The sequence below is a fragment of the Delphinus delphis genome, chromosome 13 (genome assembly GCF_949987515.2).
Source record: "Delphinus delphis chromosome 13, mDelDel1.2, whole genome shotgun sequence".
Taxonomy (NCBI): Eukaryota; Metazoa; Chordata; class Mammalia; order Artiodactyla; family Delphinidae; genus Delphinus; species Delphinus delphis.
The window spans coordinates 12,830,493-12,851,719 of NC_082695.1; the positions used below are offsets into that span (position 1 = coordinate 12,830,493).

The window sequence follows — 21,227 nt, forward strand, 5'->3', positions numbered from 1 at the left end:
ACCTTCCTCTCTGTACAGATGAATTTCAGGCCTGTCAATGCCTCTGCCCTGTTTTCACGTGCCTCTGCCTGTGTAGAAGGTCATCTTTCTCTTTATGCATTTTGTATTTTGTGAAAATATTTTCATTAAGAGCAGTTTTTAAAGTTTTTAAAAGCTTCAAGTTCCTTTTTCCCACTCATCATATAATCAAAACATGGATTTTTGTAAATAAAAGTAATTAAGAAACTAAAAGTAAGAAACAATAATTAAGAAATTTTTGCCGCTCTCTTTTCTTAAGAACAACCTTGGAAACAAGTCTGTATGATTTTTAAAAGTCAGGCCTATCTACCTTTCCACTTTTAGGCAGTCCTGTAGTTAACCTCTTTTATATAGAGTAAACTATTTTCCCTTTTATTATTTCCAATAATAAATGATAAACTATCTTCTACTTTAGAAGATTGTCTTTCCTCTTGACTCCTAAGTCGGGTATTTTAGAATCTACTGTAAGTAGACCCTGCTGCCAGTGATGTCTCTGTCGTGGAGTATAACTGAGGTCCACAATGATGGCAAGAAGAGGAGTGTGCCAGCCCCCCTTTATGATTTCCCTTCCTTTTCATTTCATTTCTCTTCCAGTGCTGGACATCAGCATGCTCTCCTCCCAAGATGTGGTCCGTATGCTGTTGTCCCTGCAGCCCTTTCTCCAAGACGCCATCCAGAAGAAGCGCACGGGCAGGACCTGGGAGAATATCCAGCACGTGCAGGGACCACTCACCTGGCAGCAGTTCCACAAAATGGCAGGACGGGGAACCTACGGTAGAATCCTTCCCCTGTTTAAATTCCTTCAGATTTTTGTTCTATGAAAAGCAGCTTTAGTTACTGTCAAGTCCTTCCCTCACTGACAAAATAGAACCTTTTTCCTCCTGACTATTAAGTTTTATAATCTGCCTGTTTTCCAGTAGTCAGTTTTGGAGATAATTTTTCTAAATGTCTTTGGCATAATCAAGGTCAGTGGGGCAAATAATCCCTAAATAGACCATTTGTTAGGGTCTCCTTATCTTCATGGTCCTCACTGCATTTTCATCTGGATGAACTTCTGAACTAGTTCTGTCAACTTCTTCATAGTCAGGATTATAGTGCTTATCTTAAAGGAAATGACATAGTGCTGTTTGGAAAACTAACTTTAACCTGCTCTAGTCTGCTCTCTGATCTTACTGAAACTTTATAAGCATGTTCTGACTCATTTAATTAAGGTTCTTCATCAGGGGCCATTTAATTAGAGGATTTGAAGAGTACTTTTAAGAGTATCATGTCAACCTACAGTAAAATTTCTGATGCCAGAAATAAGACTAATGCACCAGAGAATTCTCAGTTGTCGAGGTTGTGGGAAACAGACCCTGAAGCACTTTCCTAAACTGCAATCTTGTTTTAGGTTCTGAAGAATCTCCTGAGCCGTTGCCCATCCCCACTCTGCTGGTAGGCTATGACAAGGACTTCCTCACCATCTCGCCATTCTCCTTGCCATTTTGGGAGAGGCTGTTGTTGGACCCATACGGGGGCCACCGTGATGTTGCCTATATTGTGGTGTGTCCAGAAAATGAGGCCTTGCTCGAAGGAGCCAAAACTTTTTTCAGGGACTTGAGCGCTGTATATGAGGTGAGAAGGATATGAAAGATGAAAATTGTTTGTATGATACAAGTCCTCAGGTTGTTTCTAGTTATGACTAAATTTTAAAGAACAAATATTTTCAAAGTAGGACTCAAAGAAAATTTTCACATAGTTGGAGGATGAAGAAAAGGATTACATTGGCAAGTTTTTCAAGGAGTACATTGCTTTCCCATCTTAGCTTTTATATTTTATTAGATTTAAAGATTTTCCTCTACCAGCCTTACCACCCATCTTAAAGTCCCGTCAGCTGTTTTTTCCCCATTTATGTGCTCAAGTTTAAAAGTATTACTCACCAGGGGATAGTGGTTGTTCAGAAGATGAGCTTTATGAAAAGAAAGCACATCTACTCTTGGGGCGGGTGGGTGGGGGGAGTTCCTGAAAACAGTATAAAAATGTTTAGCTTGAAAATTTCTGAATCATAATAAGTTTAATGACTCATGTCCCTGTTTTATTTAACACTCCATTCATCTTAATACTAAAATTTTGGTACAGATTAATAATGTGATAACCATAGTAATATATAAGCCACTTAGATAATTTTATATATTTAGTACATAAATTCCTGTTACTTTTGAAAAATTAGAATCATGTCTGTCTTTGAAGAGTTAGTGCCACATTTCTTCTGCTAAAGTACATAGACATAAGGTTTTTGTACGTTATACTTCTGTTATCTTTATATTTGACAAGAATAAATGAAATTGCTATTTATAAAGTATTTAGAGCTGCGACAGGCATATTATAAGCATTACAAAAGTGTTTGCTAAATAAGATGCCAAGTTGAATTTCAAAAATACTCCATAACGGAACATCCACTATCTATAAGTGTATGAGTACACACGAAATAGTAAACTTACATGTTGCTACCAAGAAGTGAGAAGATGCTGAAGTATGAGATAATGGCATCAATTAAGCCACTGAAGGAAATCCTTGGATACAGTAATTTCTAAACAGTGCCTGGTTCATGATGCCTAATAATATTAAATCATAGTCACCCTAACACAGAAAACTTGTCTAAGCAATCTTAAAGCCCAGCCTTACTTCTGAGTGAAGCTTTCAACATAAGTTCCAAAACATAAAAGGACTGCCAGATCATTTTAGGATTGCTCTTTTGGCAGTAATGCGTACCTGCTTCAGAAGAGTGTACACTAGAGAATTTTCAGGGGCTTGGTAAGCCTCCTGTTCATCAACTCTAGTAAGGGCTAATAATATGGGCTCTTCTGCTGGTGAACAGGTAGCTAGGTAGCTTACTTTGTGCAGGTATATTAATTCTCTGCCATAAGCACCCATTTAATGTCCTGCACGTCAGTAACAGAATCTCATTGTGCTAAAACAACTATTTACTTTTAAAAAGTGATCAGCATATCCACTGTTTCCGTGGCCTTTGCTATTGGTGATCTCCAAATGTCTGTAACAATGTAACAGATGGCCCATAAAATTTTAATGTTATCTTATGGGAGAACATCATAAGTCGGGATTACTTAAGAGGTTTTAGTGGACATATGTCTCAGTCAGCCTAAGTAGGCAGGAATCTGGTTAATTCTTTATTTGACCATTAGCAATCAGGTAGTGCTCAGCAATCTTCCCTTGTGCTGGAGGAAGTGGTTGGGGTGAAGAAACATTCATTTTTCTTTAAAAGAAACAATTTTCCTTAGAGAGCCTAGTCCAGGTTTTGGAGAGACAGAGAACAGTTTCAGGTACATTATAATTACCAGAAGGGACCAGCATATAATGTTGGTTTGGTTGCGTGTGGTAACGCTAAAAGACAAAGGAAAATGCTTCCATGTGTATGGTCAAGGATCTCTGTGGTAACGATGTGTACTGAACGAAGGAGTGGCTCCTGTTGTAAACGGTGATCTGTTTTGTGCCATCAGATGTGTAGGCTTGGGCAGCACAAGCCTATCTGCAAAGTGCTGCGCGACGGGATCATGCGCGTGGGGAAGACCGTGGCACAGAAGCTGGCGGAAGAGCTTGTGAGCGAGTGGTTTAACCAGCCGTGGGGCAGCGAGGAGAGTGACAATCATTCCAGACTCAAACTTTATGCGCAAGTTTGCCGCCATCACCTAGGTAAATGGGGATGTATTTGGCAAAGTAGAATTTGAGAAATAGCAAATCATTCCCCCTGCTCCCTATTAGACATGCCACATTATACTTCTTTTGTCTCGGGAAATGTTAGTGTTCCATTACTGTATTTATTTAGGTCTAATTTTTGCATTCTAAGTAGTTAAATGCTAATTTTTATGTGCATGTATATTCTTTAAAAGCTATTTACAGTAGCCTAAGGAAGTCATATCTAATTTACTCCACATTTCGAAAATGTAGCAGCATGACTTGGTATTAACTGCTTTATTTTAACCCAGATTCCCAAGAGAATCTTAGATGCTTACATAAGCCTTACGCACATAGGAGCATAATATACCATGATGGCTGTAGAATATACGGCCTCTCCGTTTTCAGTGAATGCGTATGGAATCAGTCTGAAAGGCAAATGTTACAAATGACTGATTTTCTCCTCTCCCCCACCCCCCCTAAATAAGGCTCTTCCCCAGAATTTATAATAAGTAACTCCATGTTTATTTCCATGTTTACAGAACATAGAAGCTTATGTTCAGTGGTAGAGATAGCATTTTGGGTGTCATAGAGTAATGCAACCTGGAAGCATAATTTTTTTTAAAGTGACTATTCTAAATATCTGCTTCAGCCAGACACTGCAGAACATCCCTAAAGTCACCTCTCTGCGTGTACACTTTCAGCACCTTATCTAGCCACTCTGCAGCTCGACAGCAGCCTGTTGATACCACCTAAGTACCAGACCCCACCAGCAGCAGCACAGGGACAAGCTACACCTGGGAATGCGGGGCCTTTAGCTTCAAATCCAGGATCGGCAGCCCCCTCAGCTGGCAGTGCATTTAATCCCACCTCCAATGGCAGTTCTGTGAACCCGGCAGCAAGTAGCTCCGCATCTGGTTCCTCTGTGCCACCAGCCTCGACATCTGCCTCTGCTCCCATTATTAACCAGATAAGCACTACCTCTTCTTCAGGATTCAGTGGTAGTGTCGGAGCGCAGAACCCCAGCGCTGGGGCCAGCTCTGCAGAGAGAACGCAAGGGAACATAGGCTGTGGTGGAGACACTGAGCCTGGGCAGAGCTCCTCTCAGCCCTCACAGGATGGACAGGAAAGGTACGGTACTCTGACCAAGACGAGTGGCTTCAGCTCGGACCCCTTGTCTACTCTTCCTCTGCACCCCCAGCCCCCTCGACTTCATGAGTCTCTAAACCTTGTAAAGGGTGGTATTTCTCTTCTTCCCTCCAGAGAGTAACAACTGTCAGTCTATAGTTCAGTGTTAAGAAATTTGAGAACTTCTTATAAACTTACTATATTACTAGTATAATGGTAATATATACTTACTAATTAATATACTTAATGTAATTAATATTACTGTTAATACTCTTATTATATGAACATAATATATGGATAATAGTAATAGTAAGCTCTTACTATTAACGTAACAGCATTATAAAACATCTTTGTAGAATGAAGCCACGGTGTGGTGGGGGGGAGTTAAAAAAAGAGATCTCATTTTAGAGGAGCATGTTGTTGTTTTCCATCCATCTGGATGCTAACTGATTTGGTTTGCCTTCATTTTGGTACATATTAATGTTGCATTTAATCTGTAATCATTGTCCAGGAGTCAGTGTGCTCTGGAATTGATTTATTTTGTATAATTTATATTTATGTTGTGCATCTCATAAGTGACTCTCTCTGCAGTGTTACAGAAAGGGAGAGGATAGGAATTCCCACGGAGCCTGACTCTGCAGACAGCCAAGCCTACCCTCCAGCTGTTGTCATTTACATGGTGGACCCCTTCACTTACACCGCAGAGGAAGACTCCACTTCTGGAAATTTTTGGCTGTTGAGTTTGATGCGCTGCTACACAGAAATGCTGGATAATTTACCTGAGCATATGAGAAATTCTTTCATTCTCCAGGTAACTATTTGCAAGTTTATTTTTTACATTGTTGTTTTTATGAAAGTAAACAGGTTCATGATTTTTTAAAAAATTGTATGTATGAGAAAAAAGTATTCTTAATTCTGCCTTTTAGATTCAGCCATTATTAGCATTTTGGTGTTTTTCTAGCCTTTTTTCTGTGTTTGTTTACACAATTGACCATACTTTTCACATAATTTTTAGTCTTTTTGTACTTAAAGTTATTCATGAATATTTTTCCACCTTATTTAAAATTCTCACCAAGCAGCATATTTTTTATAGACTGCATATTTTCCATGTGTAACTGTTTCTCTACAGTTAGATATAATTACTTTTTTTTTTTTTTTTACCTTTTCACTGTTACAAATACAACTATAAGGTGGTCCAGTGGTTGGGACTCTGTGCCTCCAATTCCGGGGCCTGGGTTCAATCCCTGGTCGGAGAACTAAGGTCCCACAAGCTGCACAGCATGACCAATAAATAAATAAGTAAATGAATGAATAAATAAATAAAGCCATAATAAACATCTTCAGGTATAATCTGTCTTTCACATTTCAAGTAATTTCTTAAAGTGGATTCTTTGATAAAGATACTGATAAATAATGCCAGATTCCTCTCTCAAAATGTTATAGTTATTTACATTTCTTTCAGGAGTGAAGGAGCATGCCCATTTTCAGTGCACCCTTGCCAGTGTTATAGTGTAATAATTTTTAAAAATTTATAATTTAATAGGTGAAAAATGATGTCTTGGGTGTTTGGATTCTTGTTTTTCTGTCACTTTAACTCAAGCTATTATAGAATTAAAAGATTGAAATTAAAGCTACCAGTATAGTTTGTTGATAGTTTTTCATTGATTTGAAGTTTGTGCCTCAGATAACTAGACAATAATTCCAAAGATGCCATGCATACTATGCGTATAACCTTACAAAAGTGAGAAGTATATTTAAAAGCAAGTTTTTAAATTTAGGGGCATGGCAACAATAAATTGATAATTTATCTCTAAAATGGGAACAGGGTAATTTCTAAGTGACAGTGTAACTTGACCAGCAGAGTGACACCTCTTCTTAAATTGCTGGTATATTTGGAATATAGGACTTTATGTCACTGAAAGGAATTAAGATTGAATTATACTATGTTTGGCATTTCTGTATTTTAAAACTAAAGTTGCATCCCCCATTCAAGTAAAGAATTCATACCATTTCATTTTCGAACTGCCTTGTTAGCATATTAGATCTCTATTTCTTGTTTTATTTGTATTTGTGTCTGTAGATTGTGCCTTGCCAGTACATGCTGCAGACAATGAAGGATGAACAAGTTTTCTACATTCAATACTTGAAGTCCATGGCATTTTCAGTGTACTGCCAGTGCAGGCGACCTCTGCCTACACAGATACACATTAAATCCCTCACAGGATTTGGGCCTGCCGCCAGCATTGAGATGACTCTCAAGAACCCAGAGGTGGGTAGCAGCAACAGGGCAGAAATTTGCAAAAAGACTACTTTTATGCTAAAGATGCAAACCAGGAGAGTTGCTTGCTTGGTTGGTCTTCTACCTTTATTATAAGAGTGGTAGGTTTCTTTAATCCTTAAGTTGAAATAGAGGAGATACTTCTCTGAACTTGTATAATTTTTTGAGAAAAGAGGCAAGCAAACTCTTGCCATTTTTTGATGTAAGACCTAAGGCAACGATACACTTACCCCTTTTACTTATGAAAGTTCAGTTTTCCTATATTTATTTTGTTCATCATTGTTGGAAGCTAATTTGTGTCTTCAATCGCTCTCCACCTTCCGCAGCTCATTTTGTTCCCTTGGAACAGCCGCTGTGTATGTGTTTACTCTGCACAGGCCCCACATTTTCTGATGCTTCTCCTCCCCTTGTCTCAGTGCTTCTGTCTGTAACTGAACGCTTTTGCTCTCCATCTTTGTAAACCTGTTTCCCACAGATAAGTACCTCAGGGGGAATTCTAAAACACCAAAGCAAAACATGTTTTAAACAGAAGTTGTACACTTCTTTTGTTTTACTAATCACCTTATCCTGAAGGTAGATATACAGGGCAGTGTTTAGAACTCTCAAAGCCTTCAAAAATCAGTTCCCACAACTTTTGCATGAAAAATTACCCATTAATAAAGGCCAGCAAACACCTCTTCACCATTAGAGAACTTAAAAACACCAAAAATTGCTAATTTTAGTTGGTTAATGTGAGTTTTTGTGGAAAACTAAAGAAATGACGCACTACTTAATACTGCATTTGTTGTAACTTGGTTCAGGTCAGCTTGGTCCCAAGAGAGGAAACTGCTTAGCTGACAACTTATATTCGCTCTGGGGTTATAGAAAATTTCTATCTTTGGCAGTTTTAGATTAGTTTATTCTCTTGAGTCTGTATTTTTTACTTTTGTGAGCATGTCATATGTTTTCTTTACTACTAGCTTTTTCTGGAATAAAAATAAATATGTTTCTACTTGTTTCAAATTTGTGTCCAGGAATTGAGTTTATGCCTTTCTTTATAAACTTTGAATCTTTTAGTTTTTTACCTCTTGTGGTTATTCTGCAATTCAGATGCAATCATTCCTTATGCTTTGGTAAGAAGTTACCACAATTTCAAATGACAACTAATAGTAGTCTGCATTTTCAGAGAAGAGAGTAAAGGCTGACTACCTATATTAAGATCCGAGGCATTATGTAATGTTTTAAAAGATTATATAACATACTGGCAGAACACCATGAGAGTTCATGAGATATATAGTGAGGCTTAGATTAAAATAAATCACAAAAAATATATTCTTTCTTTCCCTTTGCTTTGGAACAGGAAGAGAGAAATCAATCATTTGACTTAATTAAAAATGTAAGAACCAAATGTTGTGAACATTTACTGAGGTTTATAAATTTTTACTTGCATTAAGGTGCAATGGCTAATTGCTAAATACTGCCTCTCCCCCAGTCTGCAGCTAGAATTTTGTACTTTCATTCAGCAACTATAGCAGAGTGTCTACCGTGTGCCAGACACTGTATTAGGTGTCGACTGTGCAGTGGTGAACAAGACACCAGTCCCCTGCTTCCAGGAATTCTCATTTTCTGCAGTGGCACAGTCTCATGCAAGCTCCTGGCAACCACTGTTCTACTTGGTGTCTCTGTGGGGTTGCCTGTTCTGGACGTTTTTTGTAAATGGAATCTTCCAATATAGAATGTTTTATGTCTGCCTTCTTTCACTTAACATAATGTTTTCGAGGTTCATCCATGTCATAGCATGTATCAGTACTTCATTTCTTTTTATGGCTAAGTACTGTTCCATTATATGGATAGACCACATTTTGTTTATCCATTTATTAGTGGATGGGCATATGGATTTTTCCACTTTTTGGCTATTGTGACTAACCCTGTTCTAAACATTTGTGTATGAGTTTTTGTGTGGCTATATGTTTTCAGTTTTCTTAGTAAGTACCTAGGAGTAGAATTTCCGGGTCTGTGGAGAGTGAATGGATCAGTGATAAGGTTAGCTTTGAAACTTGAGCAAGTTGTTGAATAAGTATCCCTAAAATGAAGGAATTGGATTAATTTATCTCCAAGGTCTCTTTTAAGTTTAAAATTCTGTAATTCCATTATTACTGTTTCTTATGCTATGTAGTTCAGGGGTTGGCAACTCTGTGGGCTAAATCCAGCCTGCAGCCTGCATTTGTATGACCAGCTAGGTAAGAATGATTATTACATTTTTACAAAGAGAAGATTATGTGACAGAGACTCATAAAGCCTAAAGTATTTACTGTCTGATCCTTTACAGAAGTTTGCTGACCCCTGCCGTAGTTTACTAAATATTGAAATGTATATAAAGCTAGAAACAAAGATGACAGTTAAATTTCATCACAGTTTATCTAAAATACTTGTCTTAGGTAACAGCTAACACTTTGATCTCTTTAATTACTTACACACACACATCATAAAGTATAATATACATACTGAAAAGTACCCAGTCTTAAGTATACTGCTTGATGAATTTCCACTAAGTAAAAATATTACATAACTAGCACTAGAAACAAAACATAACAAGCATCCAGGAACCTCTCTAATGTCCCTTCCAGTCACTCCAATGGTAATCACTATTCTGACTTATAACATATAACAGCATAATTTTGCCTGTTTTTGGCTTTATATAAATGGAATCATAATTTACAGTGTTTTGCGCCTGGCTTCTTCTACTCAGTGTTGAGAATCATCCATTTTGTTGCTTGTAGCAGTAGTTTTTTTCATTCTCTTTGCTGCTGTTTAATATTCTGCTTGTGTAACTTTGTCACAATTTATTATCCATTTTACTGTTGATGGTTATTTAGGTTATTTTCTCTTTGGAGCTATTAAGATTGACAGTGTTGTAAACATGCTTATACCTGTCCTTTGTAAACATATATGTGCATTTTGGGGGGTCAGAAGGTATGCGTTTGTTCAGCTTTTACAGGTGTTGTCAAATACTTTTCCGAAGCACATCATACTCCAGCAATGTATGAAAGTTCTAATTGCCCTGTACTCTCACCAATACTTGATGTTTTCTGTCCTTTATATTTCAGACATTCTGGTGGGTGTGTAGTGGTTTTAATCCGCTTTCCTAATGACTAATGAAGTTGGGCCAATAATAATTTCTTTTAATAAGGAAATAATTGGCTTGATTGGGTGCCCTACCTTAAACAATTTTTTTTGTATCATTATTATTTGTATATATAGGACTAGTCGGGAAGCAATCTATTGTCATTTCTCCCTGTTGGTTTCCCTCAGTGCTGTATGGATTTTGTTGTAAACATGGAGTGGCTTTGTGCTGATACTGATTTTGATTTTGATTTCAGCGGCCCAGCCCAATCCAGCTTTACTCCCCTCCTTTTATATTGGCCCCAATCAAAGACAAGCAGACAGAGCTGGGAGAGACATTTGGTGAAGCGAGCCAGAAATACAATGTGCTCTTTGTGGGCTATTGTCTGTCTCACGACCAGCGCTGGCTTTTGGCTTCCTGCACTGACCTCCATGGAGAATTATTAGAAACATGTATTGTAAATATTGCTTTACCAAACAGGTGAGGAGCCTTGGTGTTTATGGTGTGTGTAAATTGATGCTGTGCCTTTTCTCAGATAATGGATCTTTCTAACTTTCCTATCTAAATGCAGTGGGTAACATGTGGGTGGGTTCTTTGGAATTTTCTTGGTTTTGTCGTACTAAATGATAGCTTTGATTCATTTGGGGGCCCTTTTCCATGTCTGTTTTAGATCACGGAGGAGTAAAGTATCTGCACGGAAAATTGGACTACAGAAGTTATGGGAATGGTGCATAGGTATTGTCCAAATGACATCTCTGCCCTGGAGAGTTGTAATTGGGCGACTTGGGCGTCTTGGCCATGGGGAACTTAAAGGTGAGAAATTCCTGAAACAAAGGAAAGGAAAAGGGCTGAGCTAATGTCATTAACTAAGCTGAGGGAGAAAATTATAAAGTTGGTAGTAAGAATAAAGCAGATTATATTTTCTGATTCTTTTAAATGTACAGGATAAACCAGTGGCTTTTAGACTTTTCATTAGCAACGAAATCATCACGAAGAAAATCTTAAATATAATATTGAACCCCAGTATATAAAACAGAAAAATATTTTTAATATAAAAATGATACTTGGTAAATTAGAATTTCTAACATTTATTTATATATTGTGAGAAGAACAAGTCAGTTTTAACTGGAAAATTTTATATCAGAGATTATGGATGAGAGTAGAAGTCATATACAGCCTTTACTTTCATTTGCTGGTTTGTTTTTGGTGGTTGCTGGTGATGAGCTTTGTATTTATTTTTGTTTCGGTGGCTTGATTGCAAGATAATCCTGATTGACAAGGACAAGTAGTTGCAAATTGGAAGAGTCTTTATTCACATTGCCACTGTCTGATACTCTTCAGTGTGGAAATTTAAGAGAGCAGATTTTTTTTAAGTTGAATCCCCCAATATATCTACTGACTGCGTATATTTCTTACCATAAATATAAGAAAGCACTAAAAGTAACTGCAACATAACACAACTGACCACCACAGGCAGCTGCCTTGCCTGGCGTTGAGCCCAGCTCATTTATTATCCTTGCGTAGCTACTTGTACAGTTTTATATGAGCAATATGAACAGGCCTAGATTATTAATTTAAAGCCCTATCGATTAATGACACATTTATAAAAAGTTCAGTATATGAATATAGGTGGGAGAAGTTTTTGTTTTTGTTTTTAATATTTATTTATTTTTGCGGTACGCGGGCCTCTCACTGTTGTGGCCTCTCCCGTTGCGGAGCACAGGCTCTGGACGTGCAGGCTCAGCGGCCATGGCTCACGGGCCCAGCCACTCCGCGGCATGTGGGATCTTCCCGGACCGGGACACAAACCCGTGTCCCTTGCATCGGCAGGCGGACTCTCAACTACTGCGCCACCAGGGAAGCCCTTTAGTATTTATTTATTTGATTTTGCCAGGTCTTAGTTGCGGCACATCGGCTCCTTAGTTGCAGCTCGCGGGCTCCTTAGTCATGGCATGCGAACTCTTAGTTGCAGCATGCATGTGGGATCTAGTTCCCTGACCAGGGATCGAACCCGGGCCCCCTGCATTGGGAGCGTGGAGTCTTAACCACTGCGCCACCAGGGAAGTCCCGGGAGAGGTTTTTTTCTAACGTCTGCACGAAAGCAAGCATATGTCACAAATCAGCTTGGTGGTTTTGCACGTGCCAAGTATATATCAGAACAGAGTTGGCAAACTTTCTTTGTAAAGGGCAAGGTAGTAAATATTTTTGACCTTGCAGGTTAGCTGGTCACTGTTGAACTACTCAACTCTGCTACTGTAATGCCAAAGCAGCCATAGACAATACCCCAGTGAATTGGTGTGGCTGTTCCAATAAAACCTTGTTTACTAACAGGTGGTGGGCAGGATGTGAGCTGTGGACCGTAGTTTGCTGACCCTTGCGTTAGAGTGTGCATCTTATTTCTTTACATGAAATTTATATCTGGTATTTGTGGAAACCCTGAAATAAAACCCCTGATATAGATGTAACTTGCCTTGTAGTAAGTGCCTAAGTGAGTTAATTATTACGGTTTAACAGCAATTTATACAAATATTATATAATATGTATTAAGTGTTTTCTTAGGAATCTGTTATACACAGAATTTTTTTGTATTAAATTATACTGTAGACCAATAGAAAATATTATCCTTTTCATTTTTAAAAGAATATTATAATGAGTCTGTATCAGTAGCCTGGAGGTCTAATACATTAGGGGATTCATCATTTCATTTCTGTCAGAATTCCTATCTTCTCTCTTAGTATGCCTTTTAGTCAATCTTATTTCTTAAAGGCTTTGAGCTACTCTTAACCCTTGGGAAAAGTTAGAATATAATAGAAAAGAAGTAGAGGGGATAAAAATGTAGCCTAGTAGTCTAGTTACTTGGTATTTTGGAAAATTATTAAAGCCATCGCCTTCCCTTTTATGATTTTTTAGAAGGGACACACTCTTCTTTTTTATCTCTTGGGGGAGAAGAATGTAAGTGTGACTGAGGGCTCCATCAAAAGACTGAGAGCAAATGTACTTTCAAGGAGTAAAAACACAGACAAAAGCCTAGTGTCCAGGACATCAGCCTCCCAATCTACAGTTTCTTCCTTTGGGGAACTGAGGTCTGCACCACGTTGCATTTCTGTGGGGCAGTATCAGATATGAGTCCACAGATTTCAGAGTCAGTTTTGTGAATCTCTGTTCTTTATCACCAGAGTGTTTGTGATAAAAATAATCATACTGTCTTTTCCTTCTTACTTGGTTTTTATATACCAAACTCACTTCTCTTTGGTATTTCTGTGGTTTTTAAAAATACTCCCTCCTGTATGTTCCTTGACCCTTTTATTTCAGCCACTTCAGTTCAGTGTTCATTAGGAATATGAAATGTGAAAGTTTTTTTTTTTCACTTGCTTTTTAAGGGGAGAGCAGGTTGTTTGAAAAAAGTATATGGAGGTAGAGAGGTGGAGTGGTGTTACATCAGTGGGATGTGACATGACAGCAGTGTACGGCTGCAGTAATGTGACGTGCTTCATGTGTGTCGGGGGTCAAAATAAAGGGAGTACCAAGTGCTTTTCAATTCCTGGAGTAACATTACCCTCAACAGTTCTGTGAGGAGACGTAGTGCTTTTGTTTGGAGGAAATAAACAGACGATAGAAAATTTATGACATCTTTTTAATCTGAACAATTAATGTGGCATCATTTGGAGCACTTTACTTGCACCCATTGCTTTGGGCATGCCAGGAAAGGGTCCCCTTCATTTCTTCTGCTGCTTGCATTTCATGAAACAACCAATCTACGCTAGCAGTAAACAAAACTGAGGTTCACCCCAAACTGTGCTCTCTTCTAAAGAAAAGTGTTCATAGGGGTAGTGAAAGAACCAGACCTGGAGAAGGAGAAAGGACAGAACATACTGGCATCACCATTGAAAACTATTTTAAGTGCCTAAGTCTGCCCGGGTCTGTGCCGGACTCAAAGGTCATTTCAGACATGATTTCAGCCTCTATAGTCGTTGGCCTTTGTTTCTTTGTTAATGAAGTGTAATCGAGGTCAAGTAACATTTTCTTTGTAGCAAGGAGGGGAACCTCTATAAAGCCATATTCCCTTCAGGGCCCAATCCTGGAAATTCAATTATCAGGCAAAACTGGTAAAATGCTCAAACCTCACATCAATATGAATTTCTGAAGACTGTGTGCGATTGTGATATTTGATTCCAGATTGGAGTATCCTCCTTGGAGAATGTTCACTACAGACAATCAGTAAACGGCTCAAGGACGTGTGCCGGATGTGTGGAATCTCTGCCGCAGACTCTCCTTCTATCCTTAGTGCCTGCCTGGTTGCCATGGAGCCCCAGGGGTCCTTTGTAGTGATGCCAGGTAAATCTCGTCAGTTTTGTTAATTAGGTATCAGAACAGTCCAGTCCATTCAATCTTAAGTCCACACACAAGTATAGAATGATCTTTATTATCTTTATGAGAAAAAATTGTACTTAGGGCTCAAAATGGAAACCATCTGGTCTCATCCAAGGGGAGTGGTTTGTGATTTTATCATCTTTGTTGACCATCACTTGGGAGAGAGCCCAAGTCCTGGGTGTGATTGAGAGCTCTTAGAGTCCTGGCGAATTATTTGACCCCAACCTGTTGTTAGTTTATGAAGAGCCCAAGTCCTGGGTGTGATTGAGAGCTCTTAGAGTCCTGGCGAATTATTTGACCCCAACCTGTTGTTAGTTTATGAAGTTCACCCTCCAAAAATGACTTAAGCGGGCACCAACATGATACGTATTTTAATACCCTTTTGAAGAAAGGTATTTGATAGACTCTTCAAGCAGCCTCAAGAGGACGTTTAGAGTCTCTCTGTGGTTGAGGATGAATGTGAAGTAGACAGGGGTAGAGCATTTATCACAGTGTCTGGTAGCCACAGTAACTCAATAAGTGCCAAGATGTGGGCAGATGAAACATCATGGCCACAGAATTTTTTTAAAACAGCAACTAAGCTGTTTTATAATTTAATAGCTAAGAAGTTTTATACTTTTTAAACCTGTTTTTACCATCCAGGTATTTCTTTGATCAAACAGCAGACCCTTGTCCCCTCCCTGTAAAGACCAACAGAAGTGTTGTGGTATGAGAACGTGGTTGCTTGTGGCCAGTCTAGAGAGAGACAGATGTCTGTACTGGCCTGCTGGTCAGACCTTGGGTTAATTGTCACCTGCACCAGTTGGGCAAGTTACATCATTTCTTTGTGTTCTGTCCTCCTCATGAAATGGGGGTAGTAGTTCCTACCTCTGAGGTGTAGCTTTGATGATTGAATGATATGATATGAATAAAGAATTCAGTACAGAATCTGGCATGTAGTATGCATTCAATAAATATTAGTTGTAACAATTATTAGTTGAATGATACCATTTCTACAGAATTGCATGGTTTGGGGGAACAGTCCGTTATAAATTATTAGCAGTCACAGGAGGAAAGAAAGTTTTATTTTTAGAAATACTTCTTATTTAAGTAATTAAAACATATTTGGTTGACTCAATCCAATTTTTTCCTAACCTTGCCAGTGTGAAATGTGGCTTGAGTTATGATAGCTATCTGCTCTGAGTCAGTTTCTTGAAATATTTAGACACGTGGGCTCAACTGTAAATGTGTACCCATCATGGCAGTTGTGTCAGACTCACATCAGTCCAGCTCGGGTCATTTCTGGAGTTGTTCACTGCTGCACAAAGGGCATTGATACATTTTTCCCCCCATTTTAAGATGCTGTCACAATGGGCTCTGTTTTTGGCCGAAGTACTGCACTGAACATGCAGTCATCTCAACTTAACACCCCTCAAGATGCTTCTTGTACACACATCTTGGTGTTCCCAACATCGTCAACCATCCAAGTGGCTCCAGCCAACTATCCCAATGAAGATGGGTTTAGCCCCAACAATGGTGAGTGGAAGACCCTGTATGCATAGAGCGGCTCCGCTCCTTCAACAAGACACAGTGCTAGAGTAAAGAGTCGCCTGGCTGCTGCAGGTTCTTCTGTGTCGTAGTAAACAGCATATGAAACGTGAAGAGGGAATTGAAGGTTTGAGAATCTTTTTGGTTTTGAAGATTTAATTTGCACTGTTGCCAAGACCAAATAAACACTTTCCTCTCTTGGGTAATTAACTTTCTCCTGTTTTTCATTAATGGCAAAAAAATAGTATCTGCTTGATAGTGTCCTGTACATGGGTGTCACTCTTTCAATAAAGATTTCTTGATCTGATTTGAAATGTATGAAGACTGCTAGGCAGTATGAAGATAGCACCTGTCTTTAGCTGATCATTGGGAATCTAACTTGCTCTAAAACAACTCCTTATTTGATTAGTCTTGAAATTTTTTTCTAAGTAATTTATTTTTGGCTGTATTGGGTCTTCGTTGCTGCGCGGGCTTTCTCTAGCTGCGGCGAGCGGGGGTGGCTCTTCGTTGCGGTGCGCGGGCTTCTCCTTGCGGTGGCTTCTCTTGTTGTGGAGCACGGGCTCTAGGCACTTGGGCTTTGGTAGTTGTGGCGTGCGGGCTCAGTAGTTGTGGCTCGTGGGCTCTAGAGTGCAGGCTCAGTAGTTGTGGCACCCGGGCTTAGTTGTTCTGTGGCATGTGGGATCTTCCTGGACCAGGGCTCCAACCCGTGTCCCCTGCATTGGCAGGTGGATTTTTAACCACTGCGCCACCAGTGAAGTCCCCTTATTTGATTATTCTTAATAGATTTTTATGGTTTGAATATCTTAAGGCATTTGTTAAGCAATGATTATTTATAAACTGTAAAATGTTCAATATTATGCAGCCGTTTGCATTGTTTTTTGAAGAATTTTTAGCAGCTACCAACATTTACTCCTGTTAAATGGGGAGGGTAAAAGGATACTGTCCTGCGTGTGTGTTTATAGAAAACACACATAATATCACAGTGTAATAATAAATACAGAAAAAGGATCAGCAAAAATGTTCATGGTGATTGGGTTTCCCCTTTTATACTTTTCTTTCCAAATTTTCTGCTGTGCATGTACCTTACTTTTATGATATGGGAAAGAGGATTTCTTAACAAAAACATCATGCTTTGATCTGCTCGTATAATAGGCCTCCAGTTTGAGGGCAAGTTCACACTTATTAACATGCATTAATTCAGCCTTAAGTATTTTAGATGCTAATTGGATGCATAGATGGTGTCTGCTGTTTTCTTGGATGGTGTCAGTTTTAACTTTAATAATTAAATTGCTTCTTTAGCTGTTTTGCCTTCTTTTTATGTGCCTTTGGAGGCTATGCAGAGTGCAGAGTTTTACGTTCTTTATTTCTCCGTTCTGTTAATACCTCACATTAGGAGATCATTGGAGAGAGTACAAAATGCAAGAATAATTTGCAGCACCTTGAACCCAGTGGGCACGCATTAAGCCTTACTAAGTTGTTAACAACACATGCCTGTAATAGTCATAGGCCAATAAACTGTGCATTGGTTTAAATTGGGGCTGTGGATTAGCTTTTTAATTTTTGTCCTTTTTTTCTCTCCCTCTAGATGACATGTTTGTTGACCTTCCATTCCCAGATGATATGGACAATGATATTGGCATATTAATGACTGGGAACCTCCATTCCTCTCCCAACTCCTCCCCAGTTCCCTCCCCAGGCTCTCCTTCTGGAATTGGTGTGGGCTCTCACTTCCAGCATAGTCGGGTAAGGACGACTTGAAATAGGTTGTTTAAAACCACCTCAGCCTTCAGGAAAATCCTCCAGAAGTGCTGTCGTCTTTTACTACACGCACCTTTCTCCCTGATGGTCTTGGTCCCTGGTACAAGAGGAGTAAGTGTGGGACAGCGACCCTGTAGTTCCATTTCGAACAAAGCAGGAATTCTAAAGAAATGTTATTATTATTCCTGATGAATGTGTTTAATCAGAATAGTCCCATTACAGCTGCAAGGGTTTTATGCAGTTACTGTGTTCTGAGCAAAAATTAATTTTGGTTGCTTGCTGCTTCCCAGTTATTTTTTAATTTTTTGCCAGAACAGTGGCTTTTCAGAGGCTAGTTCAATAACCCTGCTTATTTAACATTCAGAGTAACTGTGTTAATTGAATAACACATTGTTGATGGTTAATTAATTCGGAAAGGAGCTTAACTGGTCTTGGTTTAGGTCATGGCGCCTTTATTTAGGCGTGTTAGGTGTTCTCTGTGGCCAGCCTGCGGGAGTGGGAGGAGCCCACAGGAGGCTGAGTTTGGAGAAGTGCGCAGGTTAGTACCAGCATTATCAAGGGAAAAACAGGGCTTACAGCTGCTTTCACCTTTAAATATCCCAGGATATTGGAGGTGAAGTAGCAGACGATTGAGGCGTTAAAGGTTCTGCCATCAGCTCACGTTAAGTTTCTTTAAAAGCTAGGTGATTCATGCCTTATCACTGTATTACACTTTTTACTTAAAATGTTAAGAGATTGAGGGGTTAAGACACAGAAAAATAGCTATGTGTCTAATATCTTAAACTGGACAAGTATAAGCAACCTGCTTACACTCATTAGGCACAAAGATGTTCTTCGAGGACTTAGGTTTCTGTCAGGTGGGACTTTTATTGCCAGCCCTGAGTTCACTGAAGGACAGTCTAGAGAAAAGAAGATTGAAAACTTTAGTTTCAGAGAAGATGAAACCAGGGAAGGCCACCTCAGTAGACTGCCCTCATGTTACTGCCTGCCCCCTAATTCTCCCTTCTGCAAGGAAGGGATTGTAAATGTCTCTGTTTCCTCCAGTCATTTGCCAGTTAATGACAATTTATTGGTTCGTTGGAGATTGTTGTGATGGGGACCAAAAACACAAATTTTACACGGGATAGTTTTAATTTAGGATTAACGTGAATTCTAGAGGCAAATAGCATTGCAGCTAAGAATGCATGCCCTGGAGCTTGATAAATATCGCTCTGAATTATAGCCGAACATCTTCCTAGCTTTGTGACTTTGGGCAAGCTTACTTTACCTTTCTCAGCCTTAGTTACCTTATCTGTGAAATGGAAATAATAGCAGCTACCTCCCAGTACTGGTTGTTATAATTTAGCTCCTCCGTTAACAAAGAATTGGTAACTGAAGTGTAGTGTTAGTTTTGTGAGAAACAGAGGCGTGCTTTATTTTCTCCCTGTGTTGGCACCTCAAGCCACTGAATGTCACACTTCAAACAGTACTATGCTGAAGCTGGTCAGGTGGCCTTTTCTAATCCTGAGCACCTGCAGCCAGGTGACCCTGAGAGGCTTTCGGCATTTCCTCGTTCCGAACCATTAAACATTCTTTGATATCCAGTTAAGAAATTACCACAGGAGAAAAAATTTGTTCAAGGTTGCAGTAAGTTTTTATTTTTTAACCAACTCAGAAATGATACAACTTGGTGTAGTAGTTGAGGATTTTTTTTTTCTTCCTTAAACAGAAGGCTTTTGAGAACAAATGGATGACTTATTATTGCTTTTGCATAAAAGGTACATTTTCAACTCTCGAAGCTAGCTAAGAGTCAAAGAAGGAAAATGTCAACTGCAGAAACGCCCAGTGGCTCTCACAGGAGTCCCTTATTACCGGGACTGCTGTAAATTGAAACAGGGCTTCTTCAGGAGCAGATCTCACGCTGCTGGCAGGTCCGATACCGGTGAAGTGTTAGAACGTTATTAACAGTGGACAGTCAGGTGTGCGTGTGTATTTTTGGTTGGTTGCTGGTGAAAGAGCATGTGGGTGTGGTGGTACCTTCAGCTGTCAGATTCCACTCTTTCCATTTTTAGTTTATTACCTAATAATGCCACGGAGCAGATTTTACATTCTGCAGAAAAGGAAACAGAGAAAAGAAACCTGTATTTACTTGGCTGATGTTGTTAGTTTTACTGGTACCTTCTTCCTGAGCCATAGTTTTCATCAGATATCTGTGTGTGCAGCAAAGACACTGCCTCGCCTGTTGACCTTTCTTGGTCAGTTGACATTTTGGTGTGAGATGCTGCCAGGAAGGGGATTAGTCACTACAGTGTGCAGGGAGAATTGATAAAAAGTTGGGTGAAGGTGGTCAAAAAGCACAAACTTCGAGTTATAAAATAAGTGTCCTGGGGATGTAATGTATGGTGATTTTAGTTAATAATACCATATTGTATATTTGAAAGTTACTGAGAGTAAATCTTAAAAGTTCTCATCAGAAGAAAAACAATTATAACTCTGTATGGTGGTGGATGTTAACTAGACTTATTGTGGTGATTATTTCCCACAGTTAGAATCATTATGTTGTACACCTGAAACTAATATGTCATATCAATTTCTTTTAAAAAGTTGGTTTTTAAAAAAGCTTTATTTGGTAATAAATGCTAATCATGCTTTTGGGACTTTGTTTTTCAGAGCCAGGGTGAGCGTCTTCTTTCTAGGGAAGCGCCTGAGGAGCTGAAACAGCAGCCTCTGGCCCTTGGGTATTTTGTATCGACTGCCAAAGCTGAGAATCTCCCCCAGTGGTTTTGGTCATCGTGTCCCCAGGCTCAGAACCAGTGTCCCCTCTTCCTCAAGGTTGGTTTGGTGTTGTATTTGAAGTTGGGGCGTGAGTGACTTATGCTCAAAATCAGTCTTGGTTAGAATTTGCCTTGGGCACCGTCGTCTTATTCTGCTCCCCGACTCGCTCACATCTACTTAAGAGTCTGAGGGTATGTTAATTACAGGTAGAGGTGAAGAGCAGAATTTAGGAGAGGAGCCCAAAACCATGTCACAAAGAAATGAATGACATTCACCCAAGGAGGAGACTTCCCGCGGCCCAAAGGACACATCTAGGGTGGCCACGTTTCTGTATAAGGCACTGCGGTCAGGGAAGTTACGCCGGGGGGATGATGAAGACTAGTTGTCCTCTTCCTCCACTGCCACAGGCAGTCAGCGTTCCTTTTTAGAGTAGGGCAGGAGTCAGCTAAAAAATTCCATGTTTCTGCTTGCGCCTTCCTGTATATTTCTTGGAAATTTTTAATCCAAATTAAGAGTTAAAAACAAAAGATCTGTCACTTCCAGTTTGGATGAGAGAACCTAGAATGAAATCCATGGATTGCCAAAAAGCCAACGGTTTGACAACACACTGTATTGGCA

General features: G+C 39.3%; 1 protein-coding gene across 3 annotated transcripts in view; it reads left to right on the top strand.

Moving 5' to 3' along the window:
* The window catches only part of MED13L (mediator complex subunit 13L), a 295,894-nt gene that overhangs the window by 268,916 nt on the left and 5,751 nt on the right, over positions 1-21,227 (top strand). For all 3 annotated transcript variants that reach the window (XM_060028113.1, XM_060028114.1, XM_060028115.1), the window contains 12 exons: positions 613-792; positions 1,409-1,632; positions 3,516-3,708; positions 4,395-4,821; positions 5,410-5,629; positions 6,899-7,087; positions 10,456-10,679; positions 10,870-11,012; positions 14,376-14,534; positions 15,909-16,085; positions 17,683-17,840; positions 20,505-20,666. In XM_060028113.1, coding sequence (XP_059884096.1) covers positions 613-792; positions 1,409-1,632; positions 3,516-3,708; positions 4,395-4,821; positions 5,410-5,629; positions 6,899-7,087; positions 10,456-10,679; positions 10,870-11,012; positions 14,376-14,534; positions 15,909-16,085; positions 17,683-17,840; positions 20,505-20,666 — 2,456 coding nt within the window. The remainder of the gene's footprint in view (positions 1-612; positions 793-1,408; positions 1,633-3,515; positions 3,709-4,394; positions 4,822-5,409; positions 5,630-6,898; positions 7,088-10,455; positions 10,680-10,869; positions 11,013-14,375; positions 14,535-15,908; positions 16,086-17,682; positions 17,841-20,504; positions 20,667-21,227) is intronic.